Here is a 19,226-nt window from a genome sequence, read left to right on the forward strand (position 1 = left end):
ATCTCTCGACAGTGAGTCAGCAGTGGGGAGTTTAGGTAAGGTATATTATTCCGTTAGAAATTGGAAGTGTGGAAATAATTGAGATGTTTGTTTGATTGATGCTTAGATAGTGATAGTTGTAGGGTTTTGCTAAAGAATGTGATAATTTTGGATTGTATCAGTTTATATGGAACACATTTATGAAGAGGTAATTGTTATGGTAGTAGTGATTTACTAGGAGTTGGGGGAGCTGAGGGCTCAAATTAGGGTTTGGGAATCGTTTTGGAGTAGATCAGTGTGGGGTTTAATTAGATAAGGAAGGAACCCAGATTAGCATGCCTGTTTTGGAGTATTGGCTTAACTATTTGGTTCTATACGTATATGGTTAAAATCGATACGTTGACGCAGGTCTTTGATCAAGGCGGTTGACGTGACGAGATTGACGTCGGATTCGATCTACAGATAAAGGCGGGTACTTCTTGCTTTACCTCTTTAGTATTTTGATCCTAGTGCATGAGCTTTATGTTCAGATAGTTGCTGTATCTATCTTGACTCCACTCTTATTTTTTCTGCGTTTGATACTTCCACTCAATCTTTGAGCTACTCGTTTCTGTATCTATACAGTCTCTCGTTGCTATCGATGATATTTAGCAGATACTATATCACTAGGTATCAGATACCAGATGCCAGACATTATATATTAGGTATTGGATATATAGACACCTGATACCATGTTTACATGCTTTGGTTGTTGTTTATTTACACACCTACTGAGCATGCTGGCTTCATGTAGCACACCTGTTTCTGTTTATATATATATGATGACTGTTGCATTGTTCGCATCATGTCATTACATGCATTGCCGACGATCCTGTCTCCCTTGTGGTTGAGGCGGTTGTTGGCCAGGGCCGCACGCTCGGCCACTCATGGGTGGTGGTAGCTGGAGCGTGCCGCTTGTCCTGTCATGCCACACACGGCCACTCATGGGTAGTGGCGGCTGGAGTCGCGGCAGCAGGGACCCCCGTCGCAGACGTAGCTATTCATCTACTATGCACCTGTCCATCCGGTCACTCGAGAGTAGTGGCGGCCTTTGGGTGGTACAGTTTGTCATCGATCCGGCCTCTCGACCATACAGGAGTCGTGGTGCAGAGAGGTGGGCGGGGTGACCATCCGTACATACGCTGTTGTTATTATATCTGCTGGTTGTTTATTTATGCTGTTGTTGCTTATCTATGCTGTTGTTACTAGCTTATGCTGTTGTTGTTTATTTATGCTGTTATGCTTACATAGGTTGAGATTTATACCTGTGATATGTGTTTAGACACTGACTTACTTACTGTTGACGTGTATATACCTCACACGATACCATGTAGTTATGAGCAGTACTGTAGCAGGACTGTGCTACACTTTACCTTTTACTACTAGCCTAGGATATGGTTTCAGGTATGGACACTTATTATGATATCACTGTAGTATCTGCTATTTCCATACGAGACTGTATATCTTTGCATCTCTAGTTCTTTACTTTACTCATGCACTATCAGTCTATTACCTGCTGAGTCTTTATACTCACCACCCCGTATATTGGTAATTTCACCATGTAGCAGGTAAAGGATTTATGAAGTCGCCTGGAGATCCTGTCCGCCAGTTCCACGTCACATTCGAGGACGACCTTATGATTTCGGTATTTCTTACGTTATTTATATTTTGGGTTTTGTACTTGTTTATGTATTTGTATTCTCTTGTATTTGGTTTGATATTATTGTGTCAAGCCGAGCCGGCTTGCAGTTAGTTACTTTATGTTTTGTGATCATTGTTTGTGATTTCCGCTGTGTTGATTTAGTACAGCTGTGTGGGTTGATTCATATATTTATATAACTGTGTGGTTGTGTTTATTTCTGTTCCAGCCGAGTGGGTTGCTTATATAACTGCGTGGTTGTGTAGATATATTCTAGCCGTATGTGGCTGATGTATATTGTATGTATGTATGCCTCAGATTGTCACCCATACAGGGGAGATGCTGCCGAAATTTTTCGGTAAGTACTCCTTTTAGGGGCGTGACATCTTCTATAAGTGTTATAATTCCTTGAATGTTTTCTTCTTCGATAAATAACACTCTTAGAATGTGATATGAAACATTGTTTAACTAATTCATAGAATTTAGTTTGTTAAAGATAACTGATATTACATATATGATATTTTTTTAAAAAAATATTTAATTTTTGTTACCTTCAACTGTAAAGGCCAAATAGCAAACCAAAAACTAATTAACAACATCTGGCGTTGTGGCCGCTACTATCGTCTTGGTTTTTTGTGGTTAATCACTTGATTTTGATTTTGTCTATTTTATTTCTGAGTCCATAGCATGTCATTGTTTCTTTTACTTGTTTATTTATTCTATTGTTATTTCATTATTTATTTAGGGATATAACTTGAACTATTTTAAAATGGAACATCAATCTGCTACAAAGAAAGGAAAGACAATAGCCTCGTATTTTAAGAAAAGAGATTGTCAAACTAGTGAAAGCACTTCAATTCCCACCATCCCTATAATGCAACATCAATCTAGTGAAAGTCTTCCAATTCTTAGTGTCCAAATTCCTTCAAGTTCCTCTTCTAGTGACGATCATCAGTTATCCTCTAGTTGAATTGAACGAGATCCAGGAAAAAGAAAACAGATATGTGAATATCATATTAATGTACGAGATGAGATAAGACGTTCATATCTAAAGATGGGGTCTTATCAACCAGATATGTTGGATTATCCGGCTACAAAATTTGGAAGTCAAAATCGTCGGTTTAAAAAAAAATGGTTCCAGAAATTTCATTGGTTGGAGTATTCGCCTTCAACAAATAAGGCATATTGCTTTTATTGTTTTCTTTTCCTGAATGATGTTAATTCGTCTAATATCTCGGCATTGGTCAATGAAGGATTTGACAATTGGAAAGGGATAAATCAAGGAAAAACATGTGCATTTCTTGCCTATATTGGTTCTGAAACTTCTTCGCCTCATACTATGTGCGAGAGAAAGGTTGAAAATTTGATGAGACCCTCGCAACATATTAATAATGCCATGCATGTCCAATCTAAAGAGGAAAAAGAAAAAAATCGTTTGTGTTTGAGGACCTCAATTGTCATTGTTCGCTGGCTAGCACTTCAAGGGTGTGTCTTTAGAGGTAATGATAAATCTCTGTCTTCATCTAATCGTGGGAATTTTCTTGAATTAGTAAAGGCTTTTGCAAAAATGAGTACAGAAATTCATGAACTTATACTTAAGAATACTCCAAAAAATGCTCAATATATCGCTCCAGAAATTTAGAAAGAGATTTTACATATTATGGCTAAGAGTATGAAAGATGGTTCGTGAAGAAGTTGGTGATAAATATTTATGTATTCTTGTTGATGAAGCAGAAGATATATCTAAACGAGAGCAAATGACAATTATCTTGAGGTTTGTGAATAATTATGGGGTTTTGACAGAAAGATTTTTTGCCATCAAAAGTATTAGCGATACTACCTCATTGAACCTGAAAAAAGAAATATCAAATGTTCTTGTTCATCATGACCTACAAGTTAAGAAAATCATAGGCCAAGTAACAATATGCGTGGCGCATGGAATGGACTTCAGGCATTATTTCTCAGAGATTGCCTCTATGCATACTATGTCCATTGTTTTGCCCATCGATTATAACTCACATTGGTTTCTGCAGCTAAGGATGTCAGTGTTATTTGGGAGTTCTTTTCTCATTTGGATAATATAGTAAATATTGTTACTTCTTCTACTAAACACATTGCTGAGTTACATACTGCACAAAGAATTGAAATCGAGCATATGTTAGCAATTGGAGAACGTGATTCTAGAAGTGGGGCTAATCAGATTGGTAATTTGCAGCGAGCGGGAACTACTCGTTGGAGTTCTCACTATGACTCGGTAAAAAGCTTGATAGGTATGTATGCTGCAACTTGCAAAGTTTTTGAAGTTCTTAGTGATCATTCTCCAAATGGAAGAGCTAAGGCTGAAGTTCAGGGAATTTATAGAAACATGGCAAGCTTTGAATTTGTGTTCATTTTGCATTTAATGCATAAAATTATAAGAACAACAGATACTCTTTGTCAAATCCTTCAAAGAAAATCTCAAGATATTTTGTCTGTTATTACATTTGTCTCTACTACCAAAACTATCCTCCAAGAACTTAGAGAATGCGAGTGGGAAGATTTTCTTCATGAAGTAAAAGTTTTTTGTACAAGAACTGAAATTGATGTGCCTGACCTTGATTGTCTATATAAGATTGGTCATTCCTATCAGCAAACTACAATTGAGCATCATTATCACTTTGATGTTTTAATGCAGCAATAGATTTCATCTTGATGGAGTTAAATACTCAATTTAATGAGTCATCAGTGGGACTTCTTTCTCTTAGTACCGCTTTAGATCCTAAAAATTCATTTGAATCAATTAACATTGATGATATTTGCAAGCTAGCAATGAAGTTTTATCCTGAAGATTTCACAAATCAAGACATAATTGCTTTGAAGTATGAATTGGTACATTATAAACTTGATGTGATACAAAATTTGAAGGCTTCTACACTTGTTAGTTATGTCAACAATTGATTGAGAGTGGACGGTCAAAGGCTTATGTAATGTTAACTAGATTGATTCATCTAGTTTTGATGTTACCTGTTTCTACTACCACTACTGAGCGAGCCTTTTTAGCAATGAAGAATGTGAAGACAACACTTCGCAATAAAATAGAGGATGAATTTATTGAAGATTGTTTGACACTTTATAGTGAACGAGATTTAGCTAAGGATATAGATGTAGATTCTATTATAGATGAATTTTATGTTTCAAAATCTTGTAGAGCACAACTTTGTTGAATAAAATAATGTAATGACTTTTTTTTTGTTATACATCTATTTTTTTATAATAATATATAATTTATTACATTAATTTCAAGCCCCCCCCCTAACTTGAATTCCTAGATCCGTCCATGTTACCGAGTGTGTAAGTTTAACTAAGTTGATGGGTCAAAAGGACTAGACACCAGGCAGGAAGTCCAGTCGGGATATGCGATTCTAATTGGTGTAGTCCAGATGTGAGATTCTAGCAAGGGATCGAGATGTTCGATTCTTGATGGATTAAAGTTCGAATATGCGATTTCGGTAGGAGATCGGGATGTTTGATTCCCAACTGGTGAAATTCGGATGTGCGATTTCGGCAGGAAGACTTGATGGGTTAGATTGAACGTCGATGAGGTAACTTGACATTTGGTAAGTGGAGGTAAGTCACTGAAGGAGTGTGGCTCAATGAGAACACGTCTCGTTTGAGGGGACAGTAGACATCGGTCCAATTTATGTCCATTTTGAAAAACATAAACTGAAACCACGACTAGATCCGGGTCTAGAGGACAGGATCTAATTAATACTATTTTTATTGTGCTAACCCTGTCTTGCAGGTTATTATTTATTTTGGGCTAACATGAACTTGCAGGATCTAATTGCACAAAATGTCTCGTGTGAACAGTACCCGAGGCACCTTCCATGCGAAGAAAGGTGCCTTGAACTGGGCAATGGAAGGCGCCTTGGATGACTTGGAAGGCGCCTTCGGTCGGATAAGGCAGAAAGCTTCGTCGACGATAAGAGCCAACTTTTAAGGGATAGAGGTTGCAGTTGAAAACGCCTTCAAAGGTGTTAAAGGAGCCTTCCATCCCCTTTAAAAGGGCTACTCGACCATACAATTAAAGACACCTCTCTTATAAAAAAAAGGTAAATCTGCTACCTTAGCGGTCCCCCAGTGTCAGCCCAGACACCTCTCTTACAAGCTTCTACGCAATCGTGTGATGTTACTCAGACTTTGCGCTACTGGGCCCGACTACTACTGAGAAGTCATCCAACACCGAGCTCGATCCTAAAAATTACAAGTGTTGGGTAAATTTTATTTACACTCAATTCTTTATTACCCTTAAAGGAAAATGTATGGTTGTTACACTCTCCAAATTTTCTGTACTTGATTTAACGATTGATAGTAAATTGCTCATCGATAGGTCCGAGGACCTAGATCTTAGCGTAGGAGTCACCAAAGATTTCGAACAAAATAAAATCGATTATGTTTTATTATTGTTCTCATTTTTTTACTGTGTACTTTGATTAACTTAGACTTACATTTAACTTATTATTCTCCTACGAAATAAACTCCTTCAAATTTCCAATTTAAGTGAATTGCTAGATCTGGAAATTGATGTCCCTATCACTTATTTTATATACGGAACCTAAATTTAGGTCAATTAGTCAAATCCACCTATCTAGTGTCATTTATGGCATTAAAATTAATGTCAAATTGCTTAAGACATTAAGATCACTTTTCCTTTACCTGGATGGAACTTCAGATACTAAAATAGATTAAGGTTCACTTAAATGATAATGAATAAGACAGCACCATCTTAGACTAAGGAGACTTTTTTTTCTTGGAAAAAATGTAAGTTTTGTTTCTGTCCTTCAAACCTCTTCAAACTTGGATCAGAACTGCTTTATTGATTCGAACGAATTAAACGCTTTGAAATCTAATTAAATTGAACTTGCTTTATTGATTGGGTCAAAACGCTTGGCTCCATCTTCCACCTTTTATTCCTTATGCGCAATGAATTCCATTAATGCCTGGTCATCTTCAGGATATTCCATTAATTTGAGCTACCATTTCCATGTGATGTTTAGATCAAATAACAAGTGTGGGTTCGGTCCATTTTAACATCGAGTCCAGCCCCCTTAAAAACACAAAAAGAAATTTTTTTTTGTCATTTTCATCTTTTTGGCTTTTTTTTTCCAATATAGGGAACCTTATTATTAAAATTCTATCTCGACTAGAACGGTCAGATGGACCAATCCATAACAGGACAGGCTAATTTATAACAAGATAATCATTTGATGGGACGGGACGAGCCAACCCATTACCTTGGCAGGTTGGAAATTCCCCAATATAATCCAACCTCACTCAAGGTGGTTGCAGGTTAGGAGGAGCAACCTACAGGTTCATAAAAAAATAATAAAAAATCATATATAAATAATAAATAAATTTGGTTATGAATTATATTGGGCAACCCCATAATTTAGCACACAGATATGATGTTAAGTATAATCATATCTAAAGTTCAATTAAGGGTGTAGATAGTTTGTCTTTTAGAGCATTTGTTTTTCTTTATTTTGACAATTATTCCATATTTGATTTAAGGTGGAGTCCGATCTGATTCAAGTTAAAGTCTTGTCTTTGAAGTTCTTGAATATTTCATTTTAATTTTAAGTTTTGGAGAATTTTTTTTGCCTCAATCCGCGGACCAATCCAAGCTTGTTGTGGGCCAATCCAAGCAGGACATGGGCCCCAGAGGTTGGTCCACCTAGACCCACACCTTTAAATGGATTGATAAAATTTTAACCCAATCTCCTTAAATTATTTGGCGGGGCAGGTCAACTCGACAGACCCAACCCAAATTGACAATTATATTCTCAACCCACCAAATTGATTTCCCCACCCAATAAAATTAACTTTGGTTTAGTTTACTCCCATCCAATTTGAACATGACTTAAACATCACTCAAGCCTAATACAAAACTCAAAATGCGTAATAAACTGGTGCAGGTTTGACAGTGTAATTTTTTAGAGACTATAACTTTTGACTCGAGATTAGGAATCAAACTCTATCGATAGTCACATGTCCAGAATTCAAAGATCTAAGTTTGTTATGGGGAACTTGTAACCGTCAAGTTTCGTGTTCAAAATCCACCGTTTAAGCCTTCAATCGAGCTTCCAAATATATTTTTGCTAATTTTTATTTTATGATATTTAAGATAATTTTGGTATTTCTGATATATTAATATATATGTGTTAGGATTTATCCATGTTAACATCCTATTTTACTAATTGAGATTTCTATTAACAAATTTCTTTTTATAAGATTTCTTTTCTTTCGGTAAAAGAATTAAAATTCATATATGAGGAATTCTTATTTTTCTTTCAGTTTTAGGATATGGGGTCTATATAAGTATTCTATTTCATATTTTGAGGATAATTTTTCATTAATACTAATTCAGCCACATTATTTTTCCCAAAGTTTTGAGTAATTTTTGAATGTATATTTCTTGATATTCGTACATGAATTAACATGTTTAAAAGATTTCTTCCGATATTCGTACACGTATCAACGGATTTGATAGTCACTTCTAATATTTATACTCGAATAAATGGATTCGATAGTTATCCGCTGCATTACAAACCTCAAATCAAAGGATCAAACCTTAATTGGGCCCATTTACATCAAAATCACCTCCTAAACATAATAATTAATGCAAAGCTCTAAATCCATCAATTCGACCTCAAATTCATCTGTCAAATGCAAAATACTAAAAGGCAAAGGACAAAAAAAAATCACAAATACAAGTTTGTTGTATTGTATTGCACATCAATTTGGCTCCTATAACTCAGACAAGCGTATCCAAACAATATCACTAATGACAAACTAAATGCACTCTCCAACATATACTTTAATGAACTTCAACAACCAAAGTATCATGCCACCAAGAAGATCTTCACTAGATGTGCCTCATCAATCATCTGCACAAACAAATAAGTTCAGTTCATTGACTGAGCTCGAACATTATCAGCTTTAATGATGGATTCTCCAGATCTTGCTTGATTGATCTAAATGAATTATGTCTCTCTCAATCACTATCCCATTCTTCAGTCTACAGGTGAGGTGAGTGGTCAGACAGCAAAACCCTGGAATTAGGGATGATGATGCATCTCCACTTTGGCATGTGACACGAGGGACAAGAAGATATCATCGTCCATCGCCGGCCGGCAACCTCTAATATATTCTAAAGCTAGATAGATCACCAAGAAAAGTCAGGTTTGGACACTGAAGAAATCTAAACAGGTTTGTAAAAGAAGAGGCAGATGTGTATTTTGGGTCCCATTCTGAATCCAAAGTGCATGCTTTCGCAGGCAAAATCCATAGCAAAGGGAGGAGAGTAGTACTGCTATCATATATTATTTCTAGTTCTTCAATCTGCTGTTATTCAGACATTAACTTTGATATTTTTGGAAGAAAAAGCATGAAATTGGAATGATTTATAAAATTTGATGAGTGGAGACATATTCCATCATCAAGAAAGCATGAAATGATATATAAAAAAAATAAACTTCATCATCATTTATGACTATGGGGACATTGTGTGGATTTATCTTTACTATAAAATAAGGAGAAAAGCCAATAATTGAGTTATGCTATTGACAAGTAGGGAGTCAAATCCAATTAACATGACTAACCATGGAAATGGCAATGCATGAGGCTTTGCTTAATTCAAGGGTTCAAAGAGCACTATAATGACTGAAATGGCTGTTTCAACATCAAGCTGCAGTAATTTATATGCTCATTAGGTGTCTTTACCTCCTCTTTATTTACTCCATAATTAAATTTTAGAGCTTTCTTTAGCCACATATAATGGCCACATGTTGAACGGTGGATGGCATGTGATCAAGAACATCAACATAATGGCCAAATTAATAAAAACTAAGCATCCTGCCTAACTCCATCATCCATGCATGTGCTCTTTTGTACTACACTTCCACTTAAATATTATTTACTCATTAATGCTTAAACTTTGCCCTTTAAGAACTAAAGCCAAACCACTTCTTCCCTTCTATTTCTTTTCAGATTCTCTCTTTTTTTTTTTACATTTACCATTGGCATTCCCTTGTAGGACTTCATCATTATACTAGTCAAGGAAAGCATAAACTTGGGTATGTTTTTTACTAGCTCAATCATGCAGAAAATAATTCTAAATTTGACATTACTGCAACAATACTGCTAGAGGACTCTAATATAGCACTTTTTACAATTTTTATTTTCTAGAAAAAATTGTAAAATTATCTAGACAAATGATATATGACAAGTTGAGTGGAATAGAAATTCTTATTTCAGAATGACAATGATATGCATGAACAATAGGAGTGAAAGAATAAGAGATTTTTTTTACTTTAAATTCTATGAAACTTAACGTTTCATCTGTACATATTTGATCTCCTGATCATGTCAGTGGGTGTTTATTCTCTTACAACTTGCAGCTTCTACAACTGCTAGCTACTGTAAAAAGGCTGGGCATGCTCTATAATGATCAGATCTGCTAGGGGAGGTTCTATAATACACTGTTGTCAGAACACACTATAAATAACTTGAAGAACATGTACTTGAGAACATGCATTACACCTTGGCTGAGGTACAAGGTGATTGTACCAGCAATTTATTTTTCACCACAATATGTGCTTCTCATTTCCATTATGTGATCTACTTTGTCTTCAGTCTTAATTTTGTTCATAAAAATAACTTCTTTTCCAATAAGTGGAAGCATAGTAATGTGCTACTGTCATAATAGAAGATTTGTTTAATCTCCACATAGATTAAATCTGTATCGGCAAGACTCCTTGCCATTTCTTGAAGGTCTAAAATGAAAAGAACACTAGTGGCGACCACATTATATCTTGCAGGAAACAAACCATAAAGCTAGTTCAGATCTTAGAGAGTAGGTTATAACTTTATATACTTAAATGTGGATTTCTACAAGGTCTGATTATTTAGGTTAATGAGGTCTACATGCTCCCTAGTGCTGAATAAAATACTTCTTCGGGCATCAACAATGGCATGTGGTATTGACAATGGGCCAAGGTTAAAAAAAAATTAGCAGAGCCAGCATGCTTAGTCTTCCACTTAAGGACACGTACATGTGTTCTATCTGTTCCTGGCTTTAATTTTAAGTAGTTTTTTAGGATTAACTCTAACCTTCCTCCATGTGCACTTGGAGATTCTTCACTTTCCCTCTCCTTGGACTCCAATTCAAACAAGAGCCAGCCTGACAGATGCGTTTTGCTCTTAGTATGACACTATACAGAAACAACTGCACCATCACTGTTGTAATATTGATTAGAGTTTCTTGATTGTAATATTGCAGAAATAGTGAAAAGAAGCTTATGCTTTCAACAGAGAATGAACTCTAAGTAATCTTCTCTTGATGACTAAAAAAACTGTCTTGCTCTACAAAAGGAATAAAAAACACACACACACACAAAAGCTAACATGCTATTTGGATCCAGATCTCTTGCTTTTCTATTATAAACAAAACATGGGGTTTCTCCACTGATATATCCCAACACCCTGCTCTTCTGCACTCTTCCTCGCTTCCCTCCCCAATCCCAGTATGGGATTGTTGCCTCCAAACTTACGTACAATTATCTTCTTCACCGTCTTATCTTTCTTCTTCAGTTGCCTGGCCATTGATGAGCAAGGCCAAGCTCTGCTTTCTTGGAAGCAGACTCTAAGCAGCTCCACTGACGCACTTAGCTCTTGGAATTCTTCAGATCCCAATCCGTGCAAGTGGTTTGGTGTTGCCTGCAACTCCAAGCTTGAAGTCACCAGCTTGAAGATCAAACTAGTCGATCTGCAAGGCCCATTGCCTTCCAATCTCCAACCTCTCAAGTCCTTGAAGAATCTAGTGCTTTCAGCGATCAACCTCACTGGCCCAATTCCAGTAGAGTTCGGGGAGTACAGCGAGCTCGCCTTCCTCGACCTTAGCAAGAACCAAATATCGGGCGATATCCCGCAGGAAATTTGCAAGCTGACCAAGCTCCGATCCTTGGCTCTGCACTCCAACTCTCTACAAGGCGCCATTCCGGCAGACATTGGAAACCTCTCTGGCCTCACGTGCTTGACGCTCTATGATAACTACCTCAGCGGCGAGTTGCCAGCGAGCGTCGGGAAGCTGGAGAGGCTCGAGGTTTTCCGCGCCGGTGGGAACCGGAATCTGAGAGGCTCCTTGCCTGCCGAGATTGGCAATTGTAGGAGCTTAGTGATGTTGGGCCTGGCAGTGACCGGCTTATCGGGGAGGCTTCCTTCCACTTTCGGTTTGCTCGAAAGAATTCAAACCGTTGCTATCTACACTTCTCAGCTGTCGGGGCCAATCCCAGGAGAGATTGGCAACTGCACTCAGCTGACCAATCTTTATCTGTATCAGAATTCTTTCTCCGGTCCGATTCCGCCGGAATTCGGCCGGCTTCGGAACCTGAAGACTCTATTCCTGTGGCAGAACAACTTGGTCGGAGCAATTCCACCGGAGCTCGGTCAGTGCGAGCAACTGATCCTCATGGACTTGTCCTCGAATTCGCTTACTGGAAGTATTCCCGAGAGCTTCGGTAACTTGCGGAACCTTCAACAGATGCAGCTGAGTACCAATCAGCTCACCGGAGCTATCCCATCGGAGATCTCGAACTGCACGGCGCTGACTGATATCGAGGTGGACAACAATGGTCTTTCTGGAGAGATAGGAATCGACTTCAGGAGATTGGAGAACCTTACTCTGTTCTACGCTTGGCAGAATTGGCTCACGGGGAGCATTCCGGCGAGCTTGGCTCAGTGCCGGAATTTGCAATCGCTGGACCTCTCTTACAACAACTTGACGGGCTCGATTCCTAAGGAGCTATTCGGGCTGCAGAATTTGACCAAATTGCTTCTCCTGTCTAATGAGTTGACCGGATTTCTGCCGCCGGAGATCGGCAATTGCACGAATCTTTATCGGCTGCGGCTGAATGGCAACCGCCTAGGAGGCACTATTCCGGCAGAGATCGGCAATCTCGAGAACCTTAATTTTCTTGACATGAGCAACAACCGGCTCGTCGGCCCGATTCCGGCGGCCAGCTCCGGGTGCCAGAACCTCGAATTCCTCGACCTTCATTCCAATGGCCTGAGCGGCAGCCTGCCGGAGTCGCTGCCAAGGAGCCTGCAGTTTGTTGACTTCTCCCAAAATAGGCTGACCGGAGTAATAAGTCCTGTTGTTGGATCGCTGCCGGAGCTGACGAAGCTCTTGCTAGGTAGGAATCAGCTCTCCGGCGGAATCCCTGCGCAGCTCGGGTCATGCAGCAAGTTGCAACTTTTAGATCTCGGCGACAACTTCTTCTCCGGCGAGATACCAGGCGAGTTAGGCCAACTTCCCGCGCTGGAGATCTCGCTCAATCTCAGCTGCAACCGTCTCTCCGGAGAGATCCCGCCGCAGTTTTCATCCCTCGAGAAACTCGGTTGCCTCGACATCTCGCACAACGAACTCCACGGAGACCTCCGGGTCGTCGCCACGCTACAGAATCTGGTTGCTCTGAACGTATCCTTCAACGCCTTCTCAGGCGAACTTCCTGACACCCCCTTCTTCAGGAACCTCCCTCTCGCGGACCTTGAAGGCAACCACGGCCTAATCATCGCCGACGGCCGTCCCTCGGCCCAAGAAACACAGAGAAGAGCAGCCGTCTCAGCTCTGAAGCTCGCGATGACGTTCCTGATCATCGTCAGCGCGGCGCTCCTCCTGACGGCCGCCTTCCTCCTCGCTCGTGCGCGTGCCGAGCCTCGCGGCGGCGGCGCCGACGACGCGTGGGAGATCACGCTCTACCAGAAGCTGGACCTCTCGGTCGACGACGTCCTCCACGAGCTGACGTCAGCTAACGTGGTTGGGACCGGGAGCTCCGGGGTGGTCTATAAGGTCTCCATCCCAAGCGGAGTGACGCTGGCCGTCAAGAAGATGTGGTCGCCAGCGGACGACGACTCGGGTGAATTCCGCAGCGAGATCGCCGCGCTGAGCACGTTACGCCACCGCAACATCGTGCGCCTCCTCGGGTGGGGCCTCAACCGGAGCGCCAAGTTGCTGTTCTACAACTACTTACCCAACGGCAGCCTAAGCGGGTTCCTCCACCGGGGGGTGAAGGAGGCGGCGGCGTCGTGGGAGACTAGGTACGAGATCGCAGTGGGGCTGGCGCGCGCCGTCGCCTACCTGCACCACGACTGCGTGCCGGCTATCCTCCATGGCGACATCAAGGCCATGAACGTGCTCCTCGGCCCAAGATTTGAACCGTATTTGGCGGACTTCGGCCTCGCCCGGGTAATGGCCGACGGCGAACGTGCTCATAAGTTGGACACCAATTCATGCCCTCCTCGCATCGCCGGCTCGTACGGCTACATGGCTCCAGGTAAATTCTATCTTTCAATCACAATTATCTAAAATTCGATTCATGATGTTGTTGGATTTGCGCAGAGCACGCGTCGATGCGACGGATAACGGAGAAGAGCGACGTGTATAGCTACGGAGTGGTTCTGCTAGAGGTGATAACGGGAAGGCATCCACTGGACCCGTCGCTGCCCGGCGGGATGGATTTGGTGCAGTGGGTTCGAGTCCACCTGCAGAGGAAGCTGGACCCGGTTCATCTCCTCGACGGCAGGCTGCTCGGCCAGCCGGAGCACCAGCTCCAAGAAATTCTGCAAGCGCTGTCGATCTCGGTTCTGTGCGTCGGCCACCGGCCGGATGACCGGCCGGCGATGAAGGATGTGGTGGCGTTGTTGGAGGCGGTGAGGCGGCCGGCGAACGAGGAGCAGACGAAGGATCCGGCGACTGCCTCCGCCGCCGCTTGCCCAGTTCGCAATGTGAAGTTGCAGGGGTCTTCGAATTGCTCGTTTGCGATGTCGGAGTACAGTAGTTGAAGAAAGCATCTGGCGGAAGCTGCTTTAATCTTGGGAAACAGTTTTGTGAAAGATTAAGGTTAATTTTTGCCCTTGTAAATTAGTTTTCAAATTGCAGATGCTTTGGTCACTAGAATTAGAAAGGATTCAGCTCGTAGAAACCACCTCTGCTCTGTCCTCTGCTAATGGCTGCTGTACATGTTAATGCGGAAGACGAAGATCAGTAATAGAGCATTAAGGATTTCTCAGTAAAAATTGCTACTTATGTTGTTTGGTGAACAGAGATGAAGATTGAAGAACAGGAAAGGCTCAGAATTGTGAATCTTGGCTCGCTTCCATCTCATTGTTATTGAAGATTGTTTTCTTAGATCACCTTTTATAGTTAGAAATGCGAATTGATTCCTTGTTTCTTAGATCATATTAACCTGACGACTAGTGGCAAGCGAGGTGATTTATTCCCACAAGCAAGCTTGGGATTGATAGTTCACGAAGTCTTCGTATCTTCCATTGTGTTTCAACAAACAGAACATTTTAGATCGTTGTTGGTGTTCAAAGTTCTACCCATCAATTATAGATCAAGCATTAAAGAATAAATCTAGTAATTAAATTAAAGAAATTACATTTTATATTATAAAATGTAATTACTCTTTTAAAAGTTTATCAACTAAGAAGTGATCCTGAAATAATGCTCACTTCGAGTAAAAATCTATCGTGATCGAGAAAAAGGGGAGGGAAAAAAATTGTGATTTATGAAGAAATGCATATGCTAATCTTTCCTGCACCGCCGGGCCACGAGCACCCCGTTGGGCGGCGCCGTGATCTTGACGTCACAGCGATTGTAGATCCAGTACGAATAATGGCCGGCGCCAAATCTCGCCCTCACCTTGAAGCTCCCTCTAACGCTGTACACCACGCTGTTCTCCCTCACCTGTTTCTGGAGCTCCTCCGCCAGCTCCGCCGGCAGCAGCACCTCGCTGGTGATCATGCGAACCGCCTCCAGCCGTGACTCGCCCGTCCGCAGCGCGAACGGTCGCAGCGCCTGCACCGCGATGAGCCTGTCACGGAAGTAGAGCTCCAAGCCCAGCGACTTGAACACCACGTCGATCTTGTGGTTGGGGTTGGAGAAATTGGCGAGGAAGGCGACGTCGCCGTTGAGGTACGTGGGCGAGTCGAGGTAGATGCTGTTGAGGCTGGCGGTGGTGAGGTCGATGGAAGGGCTGCGCGGTCTGATGACGAAGAAGACGATGAGCGTGACGATGCCAGCGAGGATGAGGAGGAGAGTGAGGACGACGCAGACGACGGCGGCGCACCAGATGAGGGGGCCGGTGCGACGTTCGGGAGGGAGGAGCTGTGACTTCCCCGTGTGCAACGGGTTCGATAATTCCGGCGGCTTGTTCAGTGGCATGGTGGTGGATTTAGGAGGTTGGGAATGGGGAGGAGGAGGGTGAGAATGAAGAGGTGGCACTTGTGGAAGGGTGGTGCAACTGTGAGCGGGCATCTGAGGAGAAGTGTGGAGGAGAAAAACCTTGGGATGAAGCAACGAGATTAATAATGGTGATGAACAGCAGATGTTTTCTTAAGGAGGAAGGAGTAAGAAAGTTGGCTAAAGAGTAAAGAAGCTTTTGAATCATGGAATGGGGCCATGGCCAAAAGGCAATGCTTTTATAACCAAACTAGAAGGATCGACTAACCAATTCAACCAGTTAAATCAGGAACAATTTGGCCTGATTTGTTCAGAAAGATTAAAAGCAACTGTTTCATCCTCGGGGTCTTTTGTTTTTTCTTCTTCTCAAAATGCTACTTAAAGGAGTATGGCAATTGAATAGAGGGAGAATGGGTGGTCGCTAAGTACTTGGGGGTTAGCAATACGTCTGAAAAGAAGGTTAAAGGAGCAGCAAACATATGGCAAGCAATACGATACGTGTCATAGCAGAAATATATATGTGAGCAGTGAGATCTTACGATGATCCAATTTGATTTCTGAATGGGCAGTGCCCACTTAGAGAAGAGATTTGTCAGTTTTCTGATTAATCTGTTAAAATTCAACTGGTGGAATGCTGCTCGGATGAAATTAAGATGACATGACCTTTATTTCCTGAAGAAAGGAAAGTCGAAAAGAGAAAAGGGAGACGAAGTTTCGAGAATAGAAGACCATGTACTTGAATAACTCAGTTGCAGTATAGTATTAGCAAGGGTACGAAAAGAGAGACAGAATAGTATTAGTTTCAAGAGTGGCGGCGGGGGGAGAATAAAGGCGTCGCTGGTGGAGAAAGAGAAGAGGGAGAGGAACAGTGGCCGCCGGAAGATGGCACTGACGGTCATCCGATTTGGCGTTGATCAGTGGGAAGAATGGTCTCGGAACGATCTGCGAAGAGGACTTGGGCGGTTCTTACACTTACCAATTACTGCTTAGCGGAAGAAAAGAGAGTGCTTGGAGAAAGAAGAGATCTAGTATTTGGAGGAAGAAGAGACTTGTTGCTGGGAGGAAGAAAAAGATACTGAGAGGAATAACAAAAGACCTGGTGTTTGGAGGAATAAGGACCAGATATGCTTGGAGGAAGAAAAAGATGTACTAATTTGAAGAAGAAGAAGAGACATTTTGCTTGGAGGAATAAAACGAGACTGGAAGAAGGAATCTGTTGCTGAGGAATATGAAGAGACTGCATGGAAGCAGAAGAAAGAAGAATGGCACCGCTGCTTGGACAAAAAAAGGAAGAGAAGCGAAGAGAGAAGGACAAATATGATAATTTCAGTTCGATTGATCGGTTCGGTCCTACTGAAAATTTTCATCGCCCACCCGTTATCGGGAAGTGAGAGAAGGAGAAATGAGTTCAACCGGATACAGGAAATTTGGGATTGAAACTAAGATTTAGAGACCATTATTGGGCGTTTTAGAAAATACACCTAATAAAATAAAAATATAATAAGTTCTAATTATTATATTATACTCATTATATACATGCAAGGATATACCGTAAGACATGATCATAAAATAAAATTTTCTAAAATAACTTTTGCTTTAGGTATGCCTGAGATGATGCGAAGTGAAAAGGACATCAACTAACAAACCCAACGGAGTTTAACTCTACTCATATCCATGTCGAGTTGTCATTGAAATGACTTCACAAAGCCACGAGTCATTCATCTCCGATTGGTACTAGCCAAGTGTGAAGAGGAAGCAATCCGAGAGAATTCCCACTGCACGATTTGGTGGGTGGCGTGGCACTAAAATCATCGACATTGAATTCGTTGGCACCAAAATCGCCGGCACTGAATTCGTTGGCACCAAATTCATCGACACTTAATTCATCGCCACCGAATTCATGGATACCAAATTTGTTGACTCAAAATTCAAAATCAAACCATCTTGATTCATAATTAAACCAAACTCTTTTGATTTATTATTAAATCAAGTTATTGCATAACTAAACCAAACCTCTTTTGGTTTCTTATCAAAATATTATGAATTCATATCTCCTACAATAGTCATGGCTTATGCGCGCTTCCATTCAAACAAATATCTTTTCATATTTGTCCTTCTATTTGATCTAACCAAATTCTATCTCTCTCTTGATTTGAGAATCTAATTCTCAAACTCGTTTTAAGTCTATAAGATAAACTTGTCACACCCCGATAGTATAAGAAACCCTAAGAACCATCTAAACAGAATAATCAGAAAATTTATCAATTTGTATATATATCATAGTTTTCATAGGCCACAAGACTATACAGATAAATGATATCTGAAATAAAATTACAAAATATAAATACAACGAAACAAAGTAAAACAAACTAGAAAATCAGCACGTCTAGATCTCTGTGCAACTCTATGGAAGTCCAAAATCAACTACAATATCAAAAGGATCCTTGTGCCTGCAAAACTAGAGGCCAAGGAATGTAGAAAGTTAGTCAAATAGCTAAGTAGGTAATCAGGAAAAATATGCATAAATTTAATCTTGTTTAAGAAATCAAAGAGGTATCATTTATTATTTCAACTTTTATTTCTTCTCTGAGTTCTCAAATAATATACATAATTATATATTTATGATCATCTAATATTTATTTGTTAAAATTAAAATTCATCTTCATATATTATCATCAATTAAGATCAATTCTTAAATCTTATTTATTTAATCAGCAATCGCACATGTCATCTATGATATAATATCAACAGGGGTAAATATAATAAATCAACTAAAAAGTGAATCACTAGAGTCAATATCATCAGAGTGAAATGTCATATGTATAGGATAAAACCTCCTTAAAGTATAAAACTATCGTATACGTCATCTGACGTACAGACTATTAGCCCTCACCGGTGGAAGACATAATGAACACTGGCCAAGGGCTACATCATGTCACCACGCCTCGAGTGTATGGTCAGGTACTCTAGACCACTACCGCTGTGCTACCACAATAACATGTGGGTCGTCCAATACTCTAATATAAAGCTTTGGTATAAGTTAGGCTCATAGTCTTTACTTTTTAATATTCTTCATTTATCATCTTTATTATTTCATTTTAAGGATTCCATGTTATCTATTTATCATAATTATTCTCTTTTCATATCAAATGGTCAATCAAGTTAATATTTTCGTATCAAGTTGATTAATTTATCATCTTAGAGTTCACATATAAAAAGCTACAAGTATCAACAGGTAGAATATCAAAAAGCATGGAGTATAGAAGGTCAATAAGTCAAAAGACAGGT

The 19,226-nt window shown here is 40.4% G+C and overlaps 2 protein-coding genes across 2 annotated transcripts; one reads left to right on the forward strand and one right to left on the reverse strand.

Annotated features, from left to right (window-relative positions):
* Positions 1-11,201: 11,201 nt before the first annotated feature.
* LOC122034596 (LRR receptor-like serine/threonine-protein kinase RGI3) lies at positions 11,202-14,816 on the forward strand. The gene is made up of 2 exons (XM_042593911.1): positions 11,202-14,028; positions 14,094-14,816. The coding sequence occupies exons 1-2, from the start codon at positions 11,223-11,225 to the stop codon at positions 14,534-14,536; spliced, it is 3,249 nt and encodes a 1,082-aa protein (XP_042449845.1). The 5' UTR covers positions 11,202-11,222; the 3' UTR covers positions 14,537-14,816.
* Positions 14,817-15,010: 194 nt separating this feature from the next.
* On the reverse strand, positions 15,011-16,236 carry LOC122034597 (NDR1/HIN1-like protein 13). Its single transcript, XM_042593912.1, has one exon. The coding sequence runs from the start codon at positions 16,011-16,013 to the stop codon at positions 15,282-15,284; it is 732 nt and encodes a 243-aa protein (XP_042449846.1). The 5' UTR covers positions 16,014-16,236; the 3' UTR covers positions 15,011-15,281.
* Positions 16,237-19,226: the final 2,990 nt, after the last annotated feature.

Source organism: Zingiber officinale, chromosome 11B (genome assembly GCF_018446385.1).
Source record: "Zingiber officinale cultivar Zhangliang chromosome 11B, Zo_v1.1, whole genome shotgun sequence".
Taxonomy (NCBI): Eukaryota; Viridiplantae; Streptophyta; class Magnoliopsida; order Zingiberales; family Zingiberaceae; genus Zingiber; species Zingiber officinale.

What these genes read in the sequence shown, in the direction of transcription:
- LOC122034596 (XM_042593911.1), top strand. Translation starts at nt 11,223, where the DNA reads ATGGGATTGTTGCCTCCAAACTTACGTACAATTATCTTCTTCACCGTC. An exon ending in GTACGGCTACATGGCTCCAG is followed by an intron (nt 14,029 to 14,093) that starts GTAAATTCTATC and finishes GGATTTGCGCAG; the next exon opens with AGCACGCGTCGATGCGACGG.
- LOC122034597 (XM_042593912.1), bottom strand. Translation starts at nt 16,013, where the DNA reads ATGCCCGCTCACAGTTGCACCACCCTTCCACAAGTGCCACCTCTTCAT.